At 43.0% G+C, this 24,942-nt stretch overlaps 2 protein-coding genes across 2 annotated transcripts in view; one reads left to right on the top strand and one right to left on the bottom strand.

The window, feature by feature from the left end:
• LOC147709535 (fucolectin-like) overlaps window positions 1–20,480 on the bottom strand; it is a 237,364-nt gene extending 216,884 nt beyond the window's left edge. The window contains exons 1-2 of the mRNA XM_086925509.1: window positions 20,430–20,480; window positions 16,770–16,837 (exon numbers count right to left, since the gene is read on the bottom strand). Coding sequence (XP_086781635.1) covers window positions 16,770–16,836 — 67 coding nt within the window. The 5' untranslated portion in view covers window position 16,837; window positions 20,430–20,480. The remainder of the gene's footprint in view (window positions 1–16,769; window positions 16,838–20,429) is intronic.
• The window catches only part of LOC147709532 (fucolectin-like), a 1,051,872-nt gene that overhangs the window by 620,494 nt on the left and 406,436 nt on the right, over window positions 1–24,942 (top strand). The window lies entirely within an intron of this gene.

The raw sequence follows: 24,942 nt of genomic DNA, 5'->3' as shown, positions 1-24,942 counted from the left end.
AATCACCTACACACTACTGATTCACTCCTCTAATTACCCAGGTAGTACCCTTGCTCGCCAGAAATCCCACTGTCTCTACCCAAGCAGTAATTTAATCACCCAGCCAGCACTATGTACTTATCCAATCACTCCACCAAAACCCAAGCAGTTATAAAGTCACCATGCATTGTCCTTGCAGCACTCTAATTATCGAGTCACTACCCATGTCCTCATGCAATGAGCCAGGCACTAACACATGCACTGCTACAATCCCCTGAGCACTACTGATGCAGTCCAGCCATCTCCTTTTCACTACCCATGCACTCCTCCAATCACCCAGCCAGCACCATGTACTTGTCCAATCACTCCGCCAAAACCCAAGCACTTATAAATTCACCACCCACTCTCCTTGCAGTACTCTAATTATCCAGTCTCTGCCCATGTACTAATGCAATAATCCAGAAACTAACACATGCACTTCTACAATCACCTGAGCACTACCCATGCAGCCCTCTAACTACCTACATACCACTGATTTACTCCTCCAATTACCCAGATAGTACCCATGCATTCCAGCAATCCTTCTGTCGCTACCCATGCACTCCTCCATTCACCCATTCAGGATCATATACTTATCCAATCACTTGGCCAAAACCCAAGCACTTACAAATTCACCATGCACTCTCCTTGCAGTACTCTAATCATCCAGACAGTACTCATGTCCTCATGGAATGACCCAGGCACTAACACATGCACTGCTACAATCCCCTGAGCACTACCCATGGAGTCCAGCCATCTCCCTGTCACTGCCTATGCACTCCTCCAATCACCCAATCAGCACCATGTACTTATCCAATCACTCCTCCAAAACCCAAGCAGTTATCCAATCACCATGCACTCTCTTTGCAGCAATCTAATCATCCAGTCACTACCCTTGTACTTATGCAATGCCCCAGGCACTAACACATGCCCTGCTATAATCCCCTGAGCACTACTCATGCAGTCCAAGCACTTCCTTGTCACTACTCATGCACTCCTCCAATCACCCAGCCAGCACCATGTACTTATCTAATCACTCTGCCAAAACCCCAGCACTTACAAATTCAGATGCACTTTCTTTGCAGTACTCTAATCATCCTGTCACTACCCATGCAATGACCCAGGCACGTTCTCATGCACTGATACAATCCCCTGAGCACTATCCATGCAGTCCAGCCATCTCCCTGTCACTCCATGCACTCCTCCAATCACCCAGCCAGCACCATGTACTTATCCAATCACTCTGCCAAAATCCACGCACTTATAAATTTCCCATGCAATCTCCTTGCAGTACTCTAATCATCCAGTCAGTGCCCATGCACTCATGCAATAACCCAGGTACTAACACATGCACTACTACAGTCCCCTGAGCACTACCCATGCAGTCCAGCCATCACCTTGTCACTACCCATTCAGTCCTGCAATCACTCAGCTAGCACTATGTACTTATCCAATCACTCTGCAAAAACCCAAGCAGTTATAAAATCCCCATGCACTGTCCTTGCAGCACTCTAATTTTCCAGTAACTTCCCATGTACTCATGCAATGACCCAGATACTAACACATGCACTGCAACAATCCCCGGAGCACTACTGATGCAGGACAGCCATCTCCTTGTCACTACCCATGCACTCCTCCAATCACCCATCCAGCATCATGTACTTATCCAATCACTCCACCAAAACCCAAGCACTTATAAATTCACCATGCACACTCCTTGCAGTACTCTAACCATCCAGTCAGTAGTGGAGACCTAGCTCTTTTGTCCTGATGAATGCCAAGGACCCTCCGGGCCAAATGGCAGAAACATGTGGTGATGGGGTACTAGCTCCCCAAATCCCCACTCTTGATTTGTAATATTAAGTAAGCACCTTATAAATAAATGTATTGTGTTGTTTACATTGGTTTTTATCATTTCACTTTATCAAGGGCCCCCACTTAGCTTTTAGAAGTGACTCCCTGTCTCCAGGTGTAGGCCAGCTTTCTACCAAACGCAGTTTTTAGAGAGCGAGGACTGCCAATGATGAAGTATGTCACCTGGTGGTGTGTGAGGACAGTCCTTCACATTTTTTGAGATGCCCAGCACCCACCAAACTATTTGTAGAGTACTTGCCCTTGAGTATAGTGTTGTAGGTAGATTAGGTAGGCAGCAAGACTCGTCTTCCGGTTATTAAAATATTTTTATTAAGTTAGACAGCAGAGAAGTAAAACGCCACAGCTGACCAGACCAACTGCCAAGGTTGGAATCCACACACACCAGATACAACACACGTATGTACTGTGGGAGATAGAGAAGGTAGAAACACTAAGAAAGGACTACAGACACCAAGTAGTCATATTGAACCAAGTAAGAATATACAACACATCTTCTCCCCTTACAGACAAAACACAAATAAAAGACTCAAACAAAAAGTAAGAGTTAAAGCATGGAGAAACACGAACATGGAAACATATAACACTAAGGTCAGGGACCTCATGAACTTCCAGAACACGAAGGAAGAAAATCAAGATCAATATGAGAATGAAGATCACCATGACCACCTTCTCCGCTTCGATTGACAAAAATGAAGAGCCAGTCCATTCTCTACAATCCATCATTGTGGCCATCAAAAACGGAAATAGAGAGTTCACTTTCTCCAAACAATAGTTGTCCATCGCCGATTTTCTCTAATTTTGAAGATAGAACAGTTCTGGAAGAATGCTCCCAAAGGAAAAATTTGGAACCAGTTTTTTTTTTTAGTCCAAAATCTAGTTCTGAACCAGGTGTCTAGGTTCTGGAACTTTTCCTCGGGTTGTGAGCCTCTGGTTGTTTTTCAGGCTTCCGAATTTTCTTTAAATGTCATTTCTCTTGTGGACAACTTGCCTCAGTACTGTGGGCTAAAAGTCTGGTTCTAAACGCAGAACATTTATGCCGGTTCAAAGAACCACCTTGTCACAACTTTCTGTTGTGGTACTGGAACTGTTTACCGTCACGAATCATGGTTGTGAACACTCCCGGTCCTGGGACTCCCCTTGTCCACTCCCGGTACTAAGGCTAAGTACTTTTGTCTTCCCCGGTCCTGGGACATTCTTCATCCACTCCCGGTAACGATTCTGGGATCTTCGTCCCCTTCCGGTCCTGGAACATTCTTCGTCCTCTCCCGGTAACAATTCTGGGATCTTCGCCCCCTTCCGGTCCTGGGACATTCTTCGTCCTATCCCAGTAACAATTCTGGGATCTGCGTCCCCTTCCGGTCCTGGGACATTCTTCGTCCTCTCCCGGTAACAATTCTGAGATCTTTGTCCCCTTCCGGTCCTTGGACATTCTTCATCCTCTCCGGGTAACAATTCTGAGATCTTTGTCCCCTTCTGGTCCTTGGACATTCTTCATCCTCTCCCGGTAACAATTCTGGGATCTTCGTCCCCTTCCGGTCCTGGGACATTCTTTGTCCTCTCCTTGTAACAATTCTGGGATCTACGTCCCCTTCCGGTCCTGGGACATTCTTTGTCCTCTCCCTGTAACAATTCTGGGATCTACGTCCCCTTCCGGTCCTGGGACATTCTTCGTCCTCTCCCGGTAACAATTCTGGGATCTTCATCCCCTTCCGGTCCTGGGACATTCTTCGTCCTCTCCCGGTAACAATTCTGAGATCTTTGTCCCCTTCTGGTCCTATGACATTCTTCATCCTCTCCCGGTAACAATTCTGGGATCTTTGTCCCCTTCGGGTCCTGGGACATTCTTCATCCTCTCCCGGTAACAATTCTGGGATCTTCATCCCCTTCCGGTCCTGGGACATTCTTCGTCCTCTCCCGGTAACGATTCTGAGATCTTTGTCCCCGTCCGGTCCTGTGACATTCTTCATCCTCTCCCGGTAACAATTCTGGGATCTTCCTCCCCTTCCGGTCCTGAGACATTCTTCGTTCTCTCCCGGTAAAAATTCTGGGATCTTCGTCCCCTTCCGGTCCTGGGACATTCTTCGTCCTCTCCCGGTAACAATTCTGGGATCTTCGTCCCCTTCCGGTCCTGGGACATTCTTCGTCCTCTCCCTGTAACAATTCTGAGATCTTTGTCCCCTTCCGGTCCTGGGACATTCTTCGTCCTCTCCCGGTAACAATTCTGGTTCTGACAGTCTTTGGATTTCAATTTTCAAATTAGCATTTCATATCTAGGAATCTACAGTCTTTCAAGTGGTACTAATTAGATTCACTTTACACTTGTTATAGTTTCCACCCGGTCAATATTTCAATACTACTCATCACTTTTCAAAATGTCCAATAACTTTTCTTATCACAAAATACATAGTCTTTCTGAATGGTGGCATGACTTAAAACTCTCTCATATGTTTTTTTTTTTAAGATTTGCCTCATTGCTTTTGAGCTACTAGACGCTGTCCTTGTATTAATAATATTTTCTACAATATTATACTCCACTAAATATGAGTTCACAGTTGCTGTTCCTGGATTCCTGCGCCCTCCATAGATGCCATAAACTTGTGAACATTTCATTTTTTATTTTTTTTAACATAGAAACGAAACAAAACAGCAGTGGGTTTAATACTTCTATAGAATGATGATCAATATAGCTTTCAACTCCAAGATATTGAGGAATTCACGTTGTGACCAATCACGTTGCTCTCCTCTCCAACTAAGTGCTGGAACATAGAAGGCGCAGCCTCTCGGCTAACACCCATGAAGATTCTCAGACATCATCAAGCACAGATGAACACCTAGCTGAAGGATCTCTCAGCATACAAAGAGTAAGGCAGTTGGCAGTTGACGAAAGTAAAGTCGCTCAGGAAAGATTAAGCATAAGCTGTTACTAAAAACATTTTAGACTTCCTCACAGCTGTATTTTTTTTTGAAAACCACTCGGGTTTTTTCCCTTTGCAGCAAACTGCATTTTAACTTGTAAATTGTTCGTTCTTTTTCTCTTCTTGGCAGCATGTCTGGCAAGAGTCTATAATAGTACTTGGTTTAAATTTCGCACGTTTATATAATCAAGTACATGTTAGGCAATACAATACCCCTAGCGAATAAGGAATAATTCTGGCATATTAAAGAGAGGTACCATTTCCCAATCTTAAAAGATATCTTCTTTGAGTTGACAAAATAATTACTTCCAAATAACTGCTGCAGGGGTACGATCGCTTATTATATTTTCCTATTACTCAGTTACTTCACGCGGTTCACTAACTGATGGCTGATAAGACTAACACTTCTTTGGTTGACTTCCATTCAAATTTGTAGTTAATGTATTCATTCTTTCTCACGTTCTGAAGATATTATGATTACTTTCATGTGGTTTCTTGCCGCAGTTAGATGTGTTTTTTTTGGTGAGGTCTTGCTCGTGCTGCGCTAATCTTCCTGATCTTTTCCTATGGTCGTGCTCCGGTCTGGTCAGCTTCAGATGTCGCCAAAATGTTGTAAATAAGTTACGTAGGCAGCAGGACACGTCTTCAGGATATTGAGATAGGTTTATTAAGTTACACAAGATAAGACAGCAGAGTAGTAAAACCCCACAGCTGACCAAACCAACTGCCAAGGTTGGAATCCACACACACCAGATAGAACACACTTAGGTACTGTGGGAGATAGAGAAGGGAGAAACATTAAGAAAGGACTACAGACACCAAGTAGTCATATTGAACCAAGTAAGAATATACAACATATAGAATCAGGGATTTATTCAGGATAGCGTCTTTCGTGTGTTCTCCTTATAACTATGCCAGAGGCATCACCCTGGGAGGGAGAGGTGGCGCTGGTGGAGGAGATCAATCCCTCCGAAGATCTTCCTGTAATATCCTCTTATATTACAAGAGTGCAAGTGCAGATAATGAGATCTGGAATGTTGAGGAGAGAGGCACCAACAGCTTCAAAGCGGAAGAAGAACAAGTCAGGCTGTGTGGCGAACACTCTCTTGAATGGGGAGCCCATCACCTCAGCCCCTGATCCTAGTCAACAGTGCTCTGCTCTAACTACTGCACCAGACCCAACTCAACCTCTGCTACAAATCACATCTAGTCACCCAAGGGTAGGGTGGACCACTGGGGCCCTCACGCGTCTTGGCTTTTTAAAGAAATCAGCTATAGTCGACATTGCAGATACTCCCAAAGGAAACAAGAGTGAGCTCCCCACCTGTAGCAGCTCAGTGCCGGTGGAGAATCAGCTCTCTAATGCTCAAAGTCCAAGTCACAGTCCACATGGCCCCAACCACTTGGTCTACCCTAGACACAAAACTTAGATACCAGCGGTAAGACCGCTGAAGTCCATAAGTCTATGCCAAACAAACCTCCTGCTCCATAGCCCTTATTAGCCACAACTCTGTTAACTCGCCCTCAGCTTCCCTCCCCGGTGGACATCCCCTCCTAACTTTTCTAACAAGCTATTCCCCCTCAAACACCATCTCTTCCTCGGGTGCATCGAATCCTGCAGCAAAGACAAGCAGCCTAGATACTTAGGCTTCCAAACAGCGGCCTGTTTCCATCCAGTGGCTCATCCTCGGCAGATCTAACCTTGGAACTAAGCGCAGACTGCCCCTTTAGCCTGCCAGCTGCTCATCGGACTTGGACTCCAGCTGGAAATGTTGCCTCACTTTCAACTATGAAGTTATCCAACTGGATTCCCTTGGAAGATCTAAACACAGACCTTGTGGTATGGAACTGAACGATCAATCCCTTCAGCAGTTGTCACTTCTCCTCACAGAGGCCCCTCACATCCCTGGGTTATCTGGCAAAGCCACCTCAGGCATCCCAACGGCCACTCCTTGTTCAATCTAGCCACAACTTCTGCAGACACTCCAATCTACTATTTCTGCCTTTAATTAACAGTCTGATGAGCTGGACCTTCAGCTTGACCTCTTGAACTCACTTGCGGTCTTTACAGCAGGGATTGACAGTAAACTCGCCAATGTAAATGCATTAATCCTTAGAACACAGTCAACTGCCAATCTCGTTCAATGCCGTTGTTCCTCTATCACAGACAATCTGTCTTCACGTCCAGCCTTTCTCAATGCTGTTTTAAAGAAGATCAAACGGCTCACTGTTGGCCCACAACAATGCCAACCATCGGTAAAAGTAATCTCTCTTCAAGACTCCGAAGCCTCCATCATCCAACCCCAAGATGCGCACATCATGTCAATTGGCTCTATCCTCAAGTATGCAGGCCCTTGGTTGGCTATTACTCACTTAGTGGTGATAAACACAAATGATTCTCGTGCTTGTGATGACCTTAATTGCCCCTCATCAAACATGCAACCTGCAGATTTTGTCAATAAGCTTGTGTTCCGAGCAGGCAGGCTCACCAACTTTATCCACCTCGGCAGCCATTTCCACCATTTGCACGTTTGCCCCTGGAATCATTGACCTAGATGCAACTCAGCCTCTATATCCTCTTAGCAAGAGGGAAATGAAGCGCCACATGATGCACCAAAGCAAAATCAGCAGCAACTCATCCTCCACCACTCGCAATCTGTTTCTGCTTTTCACAAAAAAAAAGAATAAGGCCTCCCATGCACAACGAAGCAGAAAGCAGCCCCAATCACCTAACACACGTCTCATCACAAGTTCAAACTGAAAGCTCAGAACCCGTTGGCTCAAATTCTTTGCCAAGCTTGACCGGCATCGGTTTGCAACAACCACCAAGGCAAATTGGCTCACACTTTGAAAGCTCAACACTAAGGACCAAGCAGGTAGACCGAGCACGCAAACAGCGATTGTGAACAGTAAAAAAGCATTGCGAACAAGCAATTCCAGGTGTTCACGGAATTGCTACGTGTTTGCGGAGATATTTTACCGTTTTGCGGAGATTTGCGTAACCCGATTATGCAAATTCCGCCCACCCCAAGTGTGGAGTAATACTATTACTGGCTTTATCGAGCTCAGTAAATCGGCTTCCAGAGAACACAAGTACTGTAGATGAAAGGGTGGTCTGTCATTATACATTTTTGAAAAACTGCAGGTGAAAATTGAACTAATACTGTTCCATACGCCGTGTCAAATCACTGGGATCCTTGTTTTGATTAATGCCACTACACATGCCTGGTATAAACTCCTTAATCGGCAAGTCCTCTCCATATTATACTCTCCCCTTATTCCCATTGCATGGTGTGCATGGTTCCAACTCCTCACCTAACTGGAAATGATAGCAGCTCTACACTCCGTGGGAATGGACACCATAGGCTCCTTCTTTAGTGATGGGGCAGGTAAATAGTAAGACTGGAATGACCTGTTGATGGCTGACCTGCCACCATGCTCCCTAACCACATTCCACTATTTTAGAGCTAGAAGTGTGGGATTTACTGTGGGATTAACTAGAGGATGAGTTACTGGAACGCCCGGCAGTACTTTCTTTCTCCACCCTGATTCGCATTGATTCCCCGACGAGATTGGTTTCGAAAATATACTCAAGGACACAGGAACTATGCCGCAAAGACTATGAAAGGGACAGGCTTGAGTGGCAGACCGATCTAGATATCAATATAGATGACAGCATGTGGAAATATTGTTGTGAGGCTACCAAGCGCATTTCACTCAACGGTCATCACCCCCTTACACAGTTTAAATTTCTTAACCAAATTTATCTTACACCAGTCCGGCTGCACAGATTTGGGCTACAGGATACAGCCGACTGTGAGAGATTTGGGGGAAACTAAGCTGACTTCTTCCACCTAGCGTGGTTTTGTCCCACTATTGCACATTTTTGGCTAAAAGTCTTTACGGAATTAAGTGCTATTCCCAAAATCATGGAGACCCATCCGACACTTAGTAGATATGGCTCTCCTGGTCGCTGCACGTATAGCGATGCAGTGGTCCCGAGGTTCCCCACCCTCCCTATCTCAATGGGCTAGGGATATGATATATTGTAATACACAAACAGAAGTTTATAGCAAACTACTCCAGCCTCGGAACCGCCCAAAGAACTGCTGGAGTCTATACAATACTTACATTGAAACTCAGACTCTGGAACCTTCCACGCCACCTTCCTCCAAAGATGGGCCACAGCAGTCATGATAGACACACAGGTATTGGATTACACACTACAACCCTATGTATAGGTTGTTGTGTGGTGCTGTCTCTAAATTACTGTGATCATTATTATTTTATCTGTTCAATGTAATTTGATATTAGTATATGTGTCTGCCTTTTGATTACGGATAACTGCTCAAATAAATTCCAAGAGACAACTCCATGTGTATATTTTTCTTTCAGTTGTATCATTTTTGATTGTATGTCGTTTTTTTGGGGCTTTTCGTCTGTTCTGTATTGATAAAATGGAAAAAAAAAGAAAATGGAACCAATAATATTTCAAGAGTACTTTTTGTTTTTCAGTTTTATATAGTGCGAACCCCACCCAAATATATAAGAGCGCTTTGCATAAGCACCAGTTGCAGTAAAGACGGGCACAATACTTTTTGGGCATGGGAGATTAAGTGATTTGCCCAGAATCAGAGGATGTTTGAGCCCGCCACCAAACTCAAACAGCTGCCCTAGCCATTAGGCCACACATTGGTTACAAGAATAGAAATTTGCAACTGGAGACCACAGCGCTTGCTCGTGCTGATTAACTTCTAAATCATTCCAAGTGCAAGGGAGAAAAGGTCAAAATGTAACTGGCTACTATTGGTCCAGTGTGACCTGGCCAGGGACCATCCTATATCTGATTGCATGTTAACAGGTGACTTTAACAGAAACCTCTTCCAAGATCCCCACAAAATCAATGATGAGATCTCCCCAGTGGGCTTCCGGAACATACGGCCAAGGGGCGGCACACAATGGGTCCTGCAGGTCAGCAACAACATGGACTTTAAAGTAGGACATCCCCCCACTTGGTCAAGAACTGATGGAGAAACTTGTTCTTATCCTGACTATACCATATGTAACAAGGAAATGTTCCCCTCAGTGGAAAGCTACTGTATAGTTCCGCGCACTGAGACTGACGACTGCCCCCAGTTCACAAGAACAAATTCCATTATGTCCCACTACACCACAGCCTGTGACGCAAGCAGGTTATTTACACCAACAACCTCAGGCTCCTCAGAGATTACACTAGCGGAAAAATAAAATCATGGCTGAATAAATCAGATCAACCACAGGAGCAGACTTAGGTGACATCAATCAATCAATCAATCAGGGAATTATAAGCAGGCTACTCACCCCTGAGGGTCTCAAGGTGCTGAGGGGGGATACGCCACTCTGTTCAACCAAAGAGCCAGGTCTTGAGGGTCTTCCTGAAGGTGTTCAGGGAGGGGGCGCGTCTGTTTTCCGCTGGTAGCTCATTCCAGGTCTTTGCTGCAATGTGAGAGAGCGATCTTCTGCCTGCCCTGGTTCTGTGGATGCGCGGGGTTTCAGCTAGTGCAAGGTTGGAGGATTGCAGGTTCCTTCAGGAAATGTGGAAGTTTATTTTGTCGTTGAGGTACTTGGGTCTGTTGTTGTGCAGGCATTTGTAAGCATGAGTAAGGATTTTGAAGGCTCACTTCTTTTCTAGGGGGAGCCAGTGGACTCACCACAGGTCTAGGCTGATGTGTTTGTACCGGGGGATGCCAAGGACGAGTCTGGCGGCGGTGTTCTTTAATAAAACTTTTTAGTTCGTTTTTGATTGTTTAATAAAACAATCTCGCTGATTGTTTTATTATCCGATTTCTAATGAAATTTCCACTATCTGCTATAAACTTTGTTCAGTCATACAATCAAACCAAGTCATTTCCCCCTACGACAACTATTTAAAGACTAAAGAAAGCTCACAACACTGAAATGAGAGGGGTGTGAAAAAACCCTGGAAATAAAGAGCAAATCTAAGTATTCAATCTGGTGCTGAAAAATTATAAGCGTGCTGTTCATGCACAGAAGTCAAGGCGCTCAAACCACTTCCTGGAGATTCTCCTATGTAAGAGCAAGAATTCCTACTCAAAGAACTTCTGGGCCTGGGTGAGCAGGCAAGTGAATGGGTCTGTCAGGACCGGCTGTGTGAACATCACTGAAGCAGAATGGCCATCTTTCCTTCTCAAGCATTTGACGTTGAGCGGCGACTTAGATCGCCAAATGGACAAGGGGTTCCCTAGCCCAAATGTACCCACAACCTCAGCTATGCCCAAAGCAGGCTCATACCAAAGACCCAAATGGGATTCATCGCAAAATCTGTAACACTATCCAATTTTATAGCCATATTAATTTTATCCGCCAAAGCAATCACCTCACACCCTGTTGCATTACTGGTTCGTAGACTTCATGGTGGCATTTCACCCTGTGTCTGGGGGGGCACTCTGGTCCAAAGTAAAGAAATGGGGCATGCCATATAAACCTCAAGAGGCCATTATCCAGTTACACTCCAAAACCTGGATTTGCTTTAATCTAGCTGATAGTGCCTGCGTGTCAAGATAAATCTCCACCACTTGGGCTGTAAAGCAGGGGTGCGTGTTAGCCCCCCTCCTTTTCAGACTTTTTATTTCTGATGTGTCTAAATCCCTTGGTACCATCAACAGCCACTCTCCACAGATTGATTGTGAACACATCAGTGACCTGCTTTGTGCAAATGGCCCTGTTCATCTATACAGGAGTAGGGTTCCAGTATTACTAAATCAGCTGCATTCCTACACTGCCTCTAACAGCTTGGAAGTTAACCTAAAGAAAACCAAAGTTGTCACACTCGTAAGGAAATTTTACCAGGGGTATGTATGGTACTGCAACGGCAATAAGATCACAAAGGATCACTCCTACAAATTCTTCTTGTTCTTATTGACACAAGAGAATCTCACGCTCATCAACAGAAGGAAGTTCTGAAGAAACAAAGGTTATGGCCATTCAGATGACTCTGTCAGAATTATCTAACTTCATGTGGGGCCGAGCCTTACTACAGGGTAAAAATGTCAATCTTCTAAACAAACTTGTAATCAGGATATATAAATTTGTCCTTCACTTGCTGAGATTGTCTTCTGCCGCCCATATTGGGCTGGAACTGGGTCTTTATGATCAGCGGTCTCCTTGAGCTGGCACCTTCCTACATTTGTGTCGTAAACTCTGAGCTGCCAGTGGTGCCTGCTTAAAGGCACTAGTATGCAACAAGATTAACACCGGCGGGCCTAGGCAACCACACAACCAGTTCCTTGAGGACTGCCTAACCACCCTGGATGTGAGAACCTTGGGTCTCTGACCTGAGTCAACTCGCATTTAAGCAATGCATCAAAATACGTGTACACCTCAGTTCATACCACTCTGTCAGGATAGGATGAGCATCAGTCTTGGTCCCAGAATTTAGAGCTCTGTAAGACACACCAAAACTCAGTTAAGTTGTGCTGTCTGGTGGAGAAGTTTTGGTACCAGAACCACACGACTAGGACAGGGGCTACTGGAGGGTTCTATCACCCCCAACTCCATCATCTTGGAGATTTTGCTCTTGATGCTGGCCCTCACTTTATCCTACTACCGGTTAGATTAATTTTAGACAGGAAGATTGTCCTTGTGTCCACATCATATGTACACAGGTGGGTAATCCCAGGAAGTAAGGGAAAAAAGAGAGGAGTAGTATTCTAACACTTTGTGACAGTTCCTCTGCTGTTTAGGAGTCAAAGTGGGGGAAAGGATTACTCCTTCTACAGACCCATCCTTCTCCATAGAAGCCAAGAGGCCAGGGAGAGGTTAGCTCTCTTCTTTCTCTGCTCCATCCACCCCCATGGTGATCTGAGACCTCTCAAAGTGTGGTTTGAGGCGATTGATGTGAAGCACCCAGTGGGGTTGCCTTGGGGTCCTAAGGTCCATCACATAAGTGGCCTTACCCTTCTTCTGAATTACCTCATAAGGCCTAGTCCAACAGTCCTGAAAGGCAGTCTGCCCCGCGGGTCCCAATACCCACACTTTGTGCTCGGGCTGTAATTCCACAGCCGTAGAATGTTGGTCACTCCACTCCTTCACTACAGCCTGGCTGGCTTCCAAGTTGTCAGAAGCTTGTTTCCACAACTTAGCCATTTGGCTATGAAAGGCTAGCATGTAGCTCACTGCATCCTGGGGAATTTTCCTGGGAACTTGCTCCCACCCTTCCTTTACCAAACTGAGAGGTCCTCTGACAGGGGGACCGTACAGAAGCTCAAAGGTGATGAAGCCCACTCCCTTCTGTGGTACCTCCCTGCAGGGAAAAAACAGGCAGAGCAAGAGGATATCCCACTTTTTCCTCAGGCAGACTTCTGATCTTGGCTTTCCTCATCTTCTTGAATCTCTCTACAAGCCCATTGGTTTGGGGGTGTTAAGGTATAGAGAACTTGTAAGTAACCACACACTCTTTCCACAGTGACTTCATATATGCAGACATGAAGCTTGTGCCCCTGTCAGACGCAACTTCCATGGGGAAACCCACTTGGATAAAAATCCCCATCAGAGCCTTTGCCACTGCAGGTGCAGTGGTGGTCCTCAGAGGGATTGTCTCTGGGTGCGGTGTGGCATGATCCGCCAGGATGAACCTGTTGCCTGAAGCAGTCTGGGGATCTATAGGACCAACAATGTTGATACCCATCCTGGTGCTAACGGAAGGCAGTGGTTCCAGGGGAGCTTTTAGTTTTTTTCCTCTGCCTTCCCACTAGCCTGGCAGGTCGCACAGGACCTACAGAACATATCTGAGGATATCCTGGATCTTGGGTTAGTAGAAAGGTGGGGCAAGCCTTGCAATGGTCTTGTCGATGCCCAAGTGTCCTGTCCTTGTGAACCAGCTCTCTTGCATCGGAGGGCCACCAGAGCCCTTGAAGGCCCATTAAAAGGAGCCCTAGGCTCACTGTAAAGGAGGTTGTCTTACCAGTTAATGTAATAACTCCTAGAGACATCATCTGCTGCTTGAGCTTTGGCCTGGCACCTTATGCCCTCGAGAATTAGGCACTCCCTCTGTGCCCTACTGAATTCCTCCCTGATGGGTCCTCCTTCTACATGTCAACCAGCAGGTATACCTTGGAACAAATAAGGGTTCGGCTTGAGCGCAGTAAGGCTACGCCTGTATAAGTATCAAAACAAAAACACTGCCAGTACTGCTCTTGGCAATTTTTAAACGGTAAGAGAAGTCGAGTGAACCTTTCTCAACTTCTTCGACCAATTATTCAGTCAACACCTAATGTATATTAAAGAAGAAATTTTTTTATTTTCTACTTCCGACAATTCATAATTAATTTCAAGTTGTCTTGGGAAGTTTTTTTGCAAAATTTATATATGCATGAAAGCAAATCAAAGAAACATCAGAAACATTTTTACCAAAAAGTTTTCTAAAATAGAAATTGAGTGTGGGTGATACGGGATATTTACACGAAACAACGAATATCAACTACTAATCTTTCAACATTAACAATCTCACCATTCATACTCCCAGTCATACTACATGAAAACACTAGGACAAGTGAAGGGATCTAGTGGGGTTATGTACAAGGGGAAAAGAGTTTTTTGCTATATACAATGTACACCAGCAGAGGAAATCAGAAAAAACGTAATAAACATGAAAAATTCCAATACAGCAACAGTAAATACTCGGTCAAATCAATTAGCGAGCAAAAGATGCACGATCTAGATAAGTCTCAATGAACCGGGTGACACAGGGTCACCATGGGGAGAAAGATTAATCTATCTAGCAGGTATAGGCAGGTCATAAAGGGGAACACACTACACAAGAAACTCACAAACACACAGACACACACACACACACACACACACAGGGAACACACAGGTAGCAGACAGATAGACACTAATAGATAACCTATGCTCACCCTTGGTAGCTTGGCACAGAGCAGTCAGGCCTATCTAGGAAGGCAATGTGTAAAGTATTTGTGCAACACACACACACAGTAATACAATGAAAACACCAAATGTTGAAGATGTTTTTACAAATAATGATTTGATCAATAGAAAAAATTAATTGGTACTGTGCATATATATTTATATTATTATATTTGTACTTTTTGTTTTGGTGATATTGGTTGATCCTTGGTTTGGACGTGTGAGAGTTGAATTACTTATTTGCCCAAAGGGGGCATTATTTTTGACTCTTTGACTTGGTGGTGCCCTACTCCTTTGGAATGAAAGGTATCCCTCTCCTTTTGTTATGTACCACTTCCAGTGAACCAGGCACAAGAGCAGGGGCAGAGACTTTGATTTCCCTGAGTCTCAACAACCGGAGGCAATCAACAAGCCCTTGGAGAACACCTTTGGGTGCAAGGCAGAGTCCAGTTCTCTCTCAGCAGGGTCAGACAGCAGCAGGTCAGCACCGCAGAAACGCAAGCCTTCCAGGTCAGCAGTCCAGCAGGGTGTCAAGCCTTCATCCAGCACAACAGTTTTTCTGATAGAGTACAGTTGTAGGTCTAAAGGTTTCTGATTTGGGTGGGTGTTGGTGACCCAGTACTTATACCCAGTTGTGCCTTTGAAGTGGGGGTTACTTCAAAGAACGATCTTTGAAGTGCACAGACTTCCTTTCTTCCCAGCCCTAGCTCCAGACTATCAGTAGGGGGTAATCAGCCCTTTGTGTGGGGACCTGGCACTGCCTATTCAGGTGTAAGTGTCAGGCCCTCTCTCCCTTCCTGCCAAGCAAGAGCCATCAGAATGCAGATAAGTATTCATGCACACCTAATCTTCCTGTGTTTTTGGCTGTCTAGAGGGAATGCACAAAGTATAGCTGTCACCCACCCCAGACTTGTATTGAAGACAAGCCCCAGGCACACACAGCTGTAAGAGCTTAGAAATGTCCACATTCTTAAGGTGGCATTTCAAAAATTGTAATGTCAAATTCAATTTTATAAGCAAAGTGGATTTGGTATTATCATTCCAAAGATATCAAATATGACATGGCTACATCTTCTTTAATCAGGTTTACAGCTTAAACTTGTATTAAGGAATTCCCAATCGTAACCTATGAGTGGAGTAGGCTTAACAGTAGTAAAAAATGAATTTGGCTGTTAAGAGGTACATGAACTACATTTTTCTTACACAACACCCTGCCCTATGAGCTTCCTAGGGCAAACCTTAGGGGTGATGTATGTCTAATAAATGGGGAGTGTAAGGCTTGGCACAGGGTTTTAAATGCCAAGCCAAAGTGGCAGAAAAACAGCACTCACAGGCTCTGCAGTGGCAGGCCTGAGACAAGTTTAAAGGGCTTCTTGTGTGGGTGGCACATTCAGTGCTGCAGGCCCACTAGTAGCATTACATTTGTAGGCCATGGATATATGGTATACCATTTTAAAAGGGGCTTACAAGTAAATTAAATATACCAATGTTATATACTCCAACGTTAACATGTTTAAGGGAGAAGAACATGCACTTCATCACTGGTCAGCAGTGGTAAAGTGCTCAGAGTCCCAAGGCCAAACAAAGAATCAGCAAAAAGAGGAGGTAACCAAGGAAAACATTTTTGGGGAAGACCACCGTAAGGCTGACAGGTCTAACATGTACCTTGACCATGTATATATCCTCAAGGTTCATAGATGGGGAGTTAGTAACTCTACATTTCCTCTATAACCACTTACCTTATGTTTTCCCTCAATATTCTGTCCAGGATATTAGTGTTTCTTGATATTCCTACCTTGATATTCCATAATACAACACCTTCAGAAGAGCTACATTCATCTGGCCTTCCAGTGTCAAGGAGAAGAACCAGGTGCTTACCAGGAGAGCACGGTGGAAGGACATTCCAAGATATGCCAGTGCTCCAGGGCTTAAATAATGGTCTCGCGATAACGGAAATATAATGTGAAGATAATGAAAATGCTGCTTTGTACTTCACAAAGAAACTCAATAATGTCTGATAATGACTATTTACATTACCTCGTGGTGCTGAATCCACGACAAGCAGCAGCGTGCAGACAAATGCAGCTGTAAGTGCAGCTTTCATTCTGCGAATAGAAAAACACATTTTTTAATAATTACGTTTTAATTGAAATTGGATAGAAAACAGCGTTCAACCGTGATCATGGGTGAGGCTAGTGAAACAGAAGGAAGGGTGAAATGGGAAGACAGGAGACTCATTTGATTAGCTCACCATTTAATATGACAACCTCAGATGACTCAAACATTCTCCTTTATCAGTTTTCAACTTTTAAGCCTCACAGGAGTCAGATCGCTTTGCAGAGTTTGAGGAGCAGCTTATTGCAAGATATCACAGACATATAAGAACTGCTCGCTGCAATAGCCCCCCCCGCCTACCGGTGGGCCGGCGGAGCAGTTTGCCAGGGCCAGTTTTGGTTCCCATTCCGGCCTTGGGTAGGAGTCCCCCATAAGTTTGTATAGAAAGGCGCTTCCATGTTAACTTTGTATCTCAATACTTTGTCATCAAGTAGTTCTTGAAAGGTGTTTTATAGAAGGCTCGTGTAGGGTGTAATTCTTGCTGATGTATGCACTTCCAATCAGACAGACTTCTGATTCTCACAATTCGAGGACCCCTAAAATGTTTTATTTCTGGTCTAAGTAAATGAGGTTTTAGCGTCAGGTCTCTCTAACTGATATGGTCACCTTTAAAGATCTGACTTTAGCCAAGACCTCTTAATTTTACTAACAATTTTGCAACTGGCTGTCCTCATTGTGAGTGACAAGCATTCTGCTCTTTCACGTGGAGCACGTCCACCTTAAAAGTAGTTCTCTTCAGTGCCAGGGACTTCTCTGGCAATGTATACTTTTGGAGACACAAAAATATGTTTGCTTTTAGACAGTTTTTTAAAAATATTGGTGAGTGGCCAGCAGCTCCCAGTGATCACTTTTTACAAAACTATTGCAACAAAAACAAGCATTGACAAAGCCAAAAAGGATTCCCTCCAATGCCAGACCCATAGGCGTTTCCAATGCTATTCTTTGTTTAAAATGAGGCTTGCTGTGCAGTGTATCCAAACTTCAGGGAGTAAAGAGCACTTTGGGAAGGCCAGAGGAGGAGCTGTCTACAGTCAACCAGGGTTTGCAATGCTTTGTCAAGATCTTTTTTGCCATGAATGTTTTAATGTGACTTAATTGTCTGAGTTGATATCCTGCACTACTGGCCTTAAGCCAAGTTAGAGAGTTTCTATGGTAATGTTATGTAGTGGTAACAGTGTTGGGTGCAGGAGAAGATATTGCATCGGGTTTGATCCAAAACCTTTTGATTTTGATAGAAATATGTACATCTTAATTCACATACTTATGTACAGTGCTTTTTTCAGGCAGCCCTTTTCATCCATTGTTCAGTTTTACTGCCAATCACACGTTTCTTCTGCCTGCCATAGGACATGGCGTGGCAGAGTGGGCTAAAGAACGGTGATGGATCAAACCCAGATCTTTTGACTGGGTGTGAGTGTTTGATTGGTTCAGATGCTCCATCCATCACCACCCCCTTTTGTACCACCATAGGACATAGCAAGGGTTAGTGATTGAGTCCAGTTCTGCTATTGGTTTCCTCATGTTTGAATGCAGACATTCTACACAAGAACAGTGTCCTCCCCTCCCCCCTAGCCCTCCCCCCCACACACACAGAAAGTAGTCCTGTTAAATGCCACGGACTGGTAAGTCAATGCATCATATTGTAAAAGATTATATACATTTATATATTTTTTCATTGTTTGTGTGATTTATAAATAATTATGTGAATCCATGGCACCCCCAAACACTGCTAGCATGTTCTTGCTGCTGCTTGCAGTGTGTCTCATACCTGAAATGAACTGTAACCATGACCCCTATTTGAATGGGCTTTAAAACTACTCAAAGGTGGCTGCCAAACCATGCACACGAAGACATTGTGGGTGGCTTTGGGGGAGCAGACAGTGTTTTTGTGGACTATTTCGTTCTTCCCCTGATGTCTTCTGATGCCCTAAACATTCCTACATTACATACAGCATCTGTCCTTAAAAAAACATGTTAGCAGACCTCCATCCGTGTATTTTCACTCACGTCATTTTATTATTACTACAGCAGGTGCTTTGGTGAAGTTCTTATAAAAGTACATTTTATGATGTAACTAGTCCATTGGTGACATTGCAAAATGCAACCTTGTTTGCAAATTAAAAAACAAGGTAATGAACCTAAGGCTCGAGTTAATCTCATCACTTTAGGATGGGGTGAGCCACATTCCAGTCCATTGTTTTTCGCTCACTGTGTCACTCTAGACAGAAAGACTTGACATATGTAAATCAGTATTGGTTAAAACCATTGCCCATATGGAGTCTACAGCATATAAACAAGGTGATGGAAGGAATGCACATTATCCGATGTGCAATTTGCACCTTCTTCTTTGCAACCATGAGTTCGTACAACAGGCCCTAGAGGGTGAATAGGGTGTGACAAAGACCAACACACCCCTGTATTTTCTGAGGTATTAGAGATAGTTTTTACATGTGAAGAGTAAAATGCGTGCACATGCAAATGCACATTTCTGCATTACTACCTCCTGCAGATAATTCACACTGCAAACAAACTGCAGCAGCAAATGCAGAAGACTAAACATACCTCTGGAATCTACAGTCAGAGGGAGTCCTGAGGGGGGTCAAGTGGATCTAGGTTCTGCCCTGCCTGTAGGCAAGGAAACATTTCCCATTACTCCCAGCAATAGTCTGGTGGTGATTGTGTGGCAAACTGAGAAATCAGGGCGTCATATCACAGAAAGTGCTGAGTCCATAGTTGGTATTTGTGCTGGTTTTCACAGAAGGGACTGCAGACACCACCGTCTGTGTCATGGATCCCAGGCAGGTGTCTTCTTATGGCACGGGGCATGGCCCCTTCAAAATGAGGAAACACCTTTACCCTTGAGTGGTATTACAGATGCAGGCAGAAGAGCAAGTCCGTCTGGCATCTCACTACTTTATACCACAAATGAAGTGGTGCCCAGTCAGTGCATCGCATTGAGGATGCCCCTTAGTAGGACCTTATGGGGTCCCAGGGATCTTCCCAGTCACCCTTGACGCACTGCACTGCATTGAAGAGGGTCCCTGCCTCATCCTCAATGTGCTCCCACTCCCTCTGCATTGAAAGTCAGAGTGGCAGTCTCAAATCTCTTTCAATGCTGCGCTTGACGCAACAGAGGCAGAGTTTGCACCTGCTCTGGGGACAGCACTTTTTTGAAGTAATGTGGCACACTGCTCCTGTCTGCAGTGGCTGTAGACATGTGTGGCTGCATATGGCCCAGACATGGATAGTGTGTCCTTTTCCATAATACAACCCAGGTGTTATTGTAATTTTACCACCCCAAATGTAAATCCAGCCCCTACTTCCAAAATACATGCTCAAACCGAATCAGTTCAGGGGTCCATAGGCACCAGGCTTGTTCTGAATAAACATTGTCATTTCTCATTGTGAGTTACCCTCTTTCCATAAGTGACATTAATTTAGCTTTTTACACTAGAGATTTCAGCTCTTAGAACCCCACACATATACTGATGGTTATAGGTTATCTAATAAAACTATGCCAATGTTGATTAGCTTTCATGTCTACCTCAACTCCAAAAACTAATAAACACATTGAGTCTTTACCTGTATTGATGGAGAAGACGAATCTTCTGCAGATGTCTTTGGTTTCTATTCGGCCTTAGACCTTAACATGAAGCACACTCATTTATATAGCAGTTGATGTCTTACACAGAGCGATGCTATATTTGCAATGACATTATACCATCTGTTATTTGTTAATACAGGTAAAACATTAATAAGTCAATCAGTCATTGATGAATTAAATACCTAAACAATGTTCCTCTAAGCAAACAGTCCCAAGAGTAACAGCTGTTTGCTGCGGACCAGGTAGAAATATAGCTGACAGGGAGATTAAAGCTAAGCAAATATAAAGATGGAGTCACAGTGAGAGGTTCTTAAAAAGGGAAAACAAGAATACCAGACAAACGAGTACATGAAGTGACAAGAAACAAAATGAACCACAAGAAAAAGCATAGGATTAGCATAATCCATGCGTAAACTGTGAAGCAAGAGTAGCTTAATTATGCAGCAAGTAAAATGGTAATTATCAGCATGTTATTTTTTTTAAACTAGGGACCTAATTCAAAAAAACATTTAAGACCATGAGGAATAGTTCTACTCTAGCACTAGTTCACCTACTTAGAGAGTAACCCTTTTGCTGCCAGGCCCTCCCCCCCAGTTCAAAAGAAAAAATTCCTTTCTGTGTTCTTCAATGTAATTATATTCAAGACCTTGTCATACAGTTTAGATACCCCTAAGCATATAACATCCACACACAAAATTGCATATATTACCTTGATTTTATTAAAAAACAGGCATTTTTGCCTAAGTTCATAGGTTTTTATACAAAAATTACAGTGTTCATAGTATATCCAATACTGTCAAAATTTAACATACACACAATGTACAGTCAATTAAAAACAAATTTCAGTTAAAAAGAAGTCCTTTTGTCGACGCGTTTCGGTGTCTTGTTCTGATTTTGTAAACACCTTCCTCAGGACAGATCAAAATTAAAAACTATCAAATCTGAAAGCAAATACATACAATTAATACTTGAAACATTTATGTGGATTTTCTACACTCCATCTAAATTATATAGGTGTCATGACAAGGTCTAGAAGGTCTTACTTTTCGGTGTATGTATCTCTTTTTATTCGAAGTTGACCAGTAATAAACTTTTGGTCCTTCTTCCAGGGGTTCAGAGAGACGTCCTCCTGTATTTATAACATAACATAGATATGCTCTTAAGTATAGGCCATCTGTTGGTAAGTATCACCATTCCCTCTTATCATTTCCCAACTGGTGGCTAGTTAACTTACTTAAAATTGAGTCGATGTTGTCACCTCGTAGTGTTTCTCTAATACAGGGCCTTATTTAGTGATACTATTGCTCCTGTTGGAAAACGATTCTTCCTTGGCGTTTTATTTTAAATGTTTTCATCCTTGTCCTTGTGGTGCCACCTTTATCTCCTCGGTGTATATAATTGGGAATGCACCTACAGTCACAAGGAAGTTTTATCAGTACTGCTATTTATCTTTCGTTTCGTTTTACTTATAAATAAGCTAAACATCCAAATCAACTATCTGTGAACCATCCGGTCTATATTATTAACCTGTGGCTCAAATCCTTATTGGGTCAACGATTATTACTCCCACAAGGTTAGATGTACATACAGGCTTATTTTTAACTCTATTCTCATGTTTTTTTTAATTTCATGTAGGTGCTCTAGCAGTTAAAAAAGACGTTCTCTAGTTGAGAGCTTCAATTCAAATAGTTTAGGCTCTATACCCAATTCCAGCCCACAAACGTCTGATCTAATCACAACTCCCAAGCATTTTGGCGTGTTCCCTTACCTGGCGTTTCAAGTGATCGTCCACGTCGGCCACCTCCTGGGTTGTTCAATGGCATGACTGCGGGATCTTTACTACGCCTATATATACCCCACGCCTAGTCTTTCGATTAAATAATTGTGCTGGTTAGTTATCCGATTATCGGTAATTCTCATGTTTATAATTGCTCTCGTAGTTTTGGACCGTTACGCTTCCGCATCACGTGATATAACAACATGCGTGCGCATCACAGGATGTTGATGCATTCCTAACTACGCCCGCCATTTTTGTAGTCCTAAGTCCGTTTAATGACAATGTTATCACAATTCAGCAATTAAAATAACCCAGTATACGTAGCATTAACGTTTTTGATTTAATTCCAAGCAATATAGATCTTACTAGTATTATTTTGATAACATCTTTACAGTCCAATTTAAAGTTTGTGAAACACGAAGGATCTGGCTCTGACACAACAAACATTATCCCCTGCGCTCTAAATCCGCTTATTATCCAATGGGGGGACTTTTACTAACATGTACATAAAATATGTCGAAAGATAACTTTTATGCGTGTAAAGTTTTTTTTATTACACAGTGTACTGAATAGTTGTTTAAAAATTCACTACATTTCAACACATCTGGACCTGGTGAATGAATTCTATAGCCTGACATTATTCTTCGTACTTAAATAATTTTACATAATTTCAACAATATTCAGAATCAATATTCATGTTTAGTATAGTTCAAGTGCAAGTTCCAAAATTTATATAGCGCACTACTCACTCAGAGGGTCTCAAGGCGCTTGGGGGAGGGGTGTGCTTTTACTTATCGAATAACCAGGTTTTTAGTTGCTTTCAATCTAGATATTAATGATTATAAATAAATGACATGCAGTAAATCCTATTTAATGGCAACACATCAATATGAGTCTGTCAAGGATGATCGATTTCATCAACATTGTTCATGCTATTTACATTTCTTCCAATACTTCTTATACAGTATACAGTATACCAACTTACATGGAAAATCACAGACCATTGCTGTTGTAAGAACACATTTTTTGGGGGGTCTACTAAGAGTATGAAGTCTTCATACAGATATCATTATGTACAGAAAATATTTCCTTATACAGTTTACTAAACATTATCTCATCATTCTTTCCCACTCTTCCCTACTGTTCAGACCTTGGTGGTAAGTTTTAAATTTCGACATGTAGAATTGCTCTCTTTGTTTACGTTTTTTTTCCATGTCGCCACCTCTGTATGAAGGTTTAATCCTTTCTAGAATGAACCACTTTAAGTCCTCTATTACATGATTACTTCTCGTCCATTGTTCAACCAGGGGTGCATTCTTTTTATGATTTTTAAGGGCTGACCGATGTTCGGTCAGTCGCAGACGCATTTTGCGTCCTGTTTCTCCTATATATCCCTTGGAGCAAGGACAAATAATGAAATACGCTACATTTGCAGTCCTGCAGTTAACATGCTCATTCATGTAGTGTGTGATTCCATTTAATTCTATTTTCTTAGATTTTAACATACTTTTGCAATGGGTACAGTTTCCACAGGGTAAGTTCCCTTTTATTGTGCTTCCATTGGTTATGCTCTTTTGGAGGCCATTTCTGGGTTCTTTATATGTATGCACCAGAGGGTTTCCGATCGTTTTATTACGCCTGTATGCATAGGTAGGTTTTTTGAGGGGTATGCTGCCAGATTTGTTTAATATCGACCAATGTTTATTGATCAGATTTTTAAGTTAAAAGCTCATTCCATTGTAGTTAGACACCATGACGATACCCTGTGCTACTTCCCCCCAGTGCCACACCCTTTTTTTGCTATGTGGGGTAGTTCGCGCTTAAGCCACCATAACGTTTTGTCCCCATAAGGTACCCACACCAAATTAGTGTCCTTTTTTCTTAAAACCGTGCAAATTCTAAAGCTACCGAGGGTTTGTGGATTCCCTTGGAGTGGACCAAACATTAGCTAAAATACAGCAACATTTTGTTTTTTGGGGGGTTGATAAGAAAAAAGTGCTGCAGAAGAAAGTGTCTGTTTTTTTCCCCCTGCAATCAATGAACAGTTTGTGGTGCTAAAATCACCATCATCCCAGCTTTCAAGAACAGGAAGATGTTTGTCAGAAAACAAACATTTTTTCCACTGTTTTCGCGTTTCACTGGGACTTATCCGATTTTTTCTATTTTTTGTGCTTAACCTCCTTCCAGTTAGAGGTAGAAATGGGTGTGAAACCAATAAAGGATTCTGGAAAGCTATACATTTCTGGAAAGTAGATAACATTTTGAATTCAGCATGGGGTCATTTGTGTAGATTCCTTCAAGGTTTCCTTATAGAAAGTAACAGATAACATTATAGATATTGAAATTGAGTTGAAAGAAACAGCCATATGTGCGTACATTTTCTCCTGTAACTCATTCTAACTATGGCAAATTATTGAAAGCAATATACCATTACGTCTGTTTGACACTTATGGTTGTCGGGATATATCGGGCTTCTAGGTTCACCTAGAACCTGAGGTATCCGGAGCCAATAACTGAGCTGCACCTTGCAATGGTTTTCAATGTGTACCAGGCATACAACAATCTATTTGGTAAAATATAAAGAGTGAGAAAATAGATATCAAGGAAACCTATGTATTTATAAAAACGGGACCAAGATATGGAGTTTAGAAGCAGTGGTTATTTGCACATCTTTGAATTTGTGGGTACACATACTAGCATGTAAATAAGAGGGC

Source organism: Lissotriton vulgaris, chromosome 6 (assembly GCF_964263255.1).
Source record: "Lissotriton vulgaris chromosome 6, aLisVul1.2, whole genome shotgun sequence".
NCBI lineage: Eukaryota > Metazoa > Chordata > Amphibia > Caudata > Salamandridae > Lissotriton > Lissotriton vulgaris.
The sequence above is the reverse complement of the archived record's forward strand: the minus strand, read 5'-3'. Positions and strand labels throughout refer to the sequence as shown.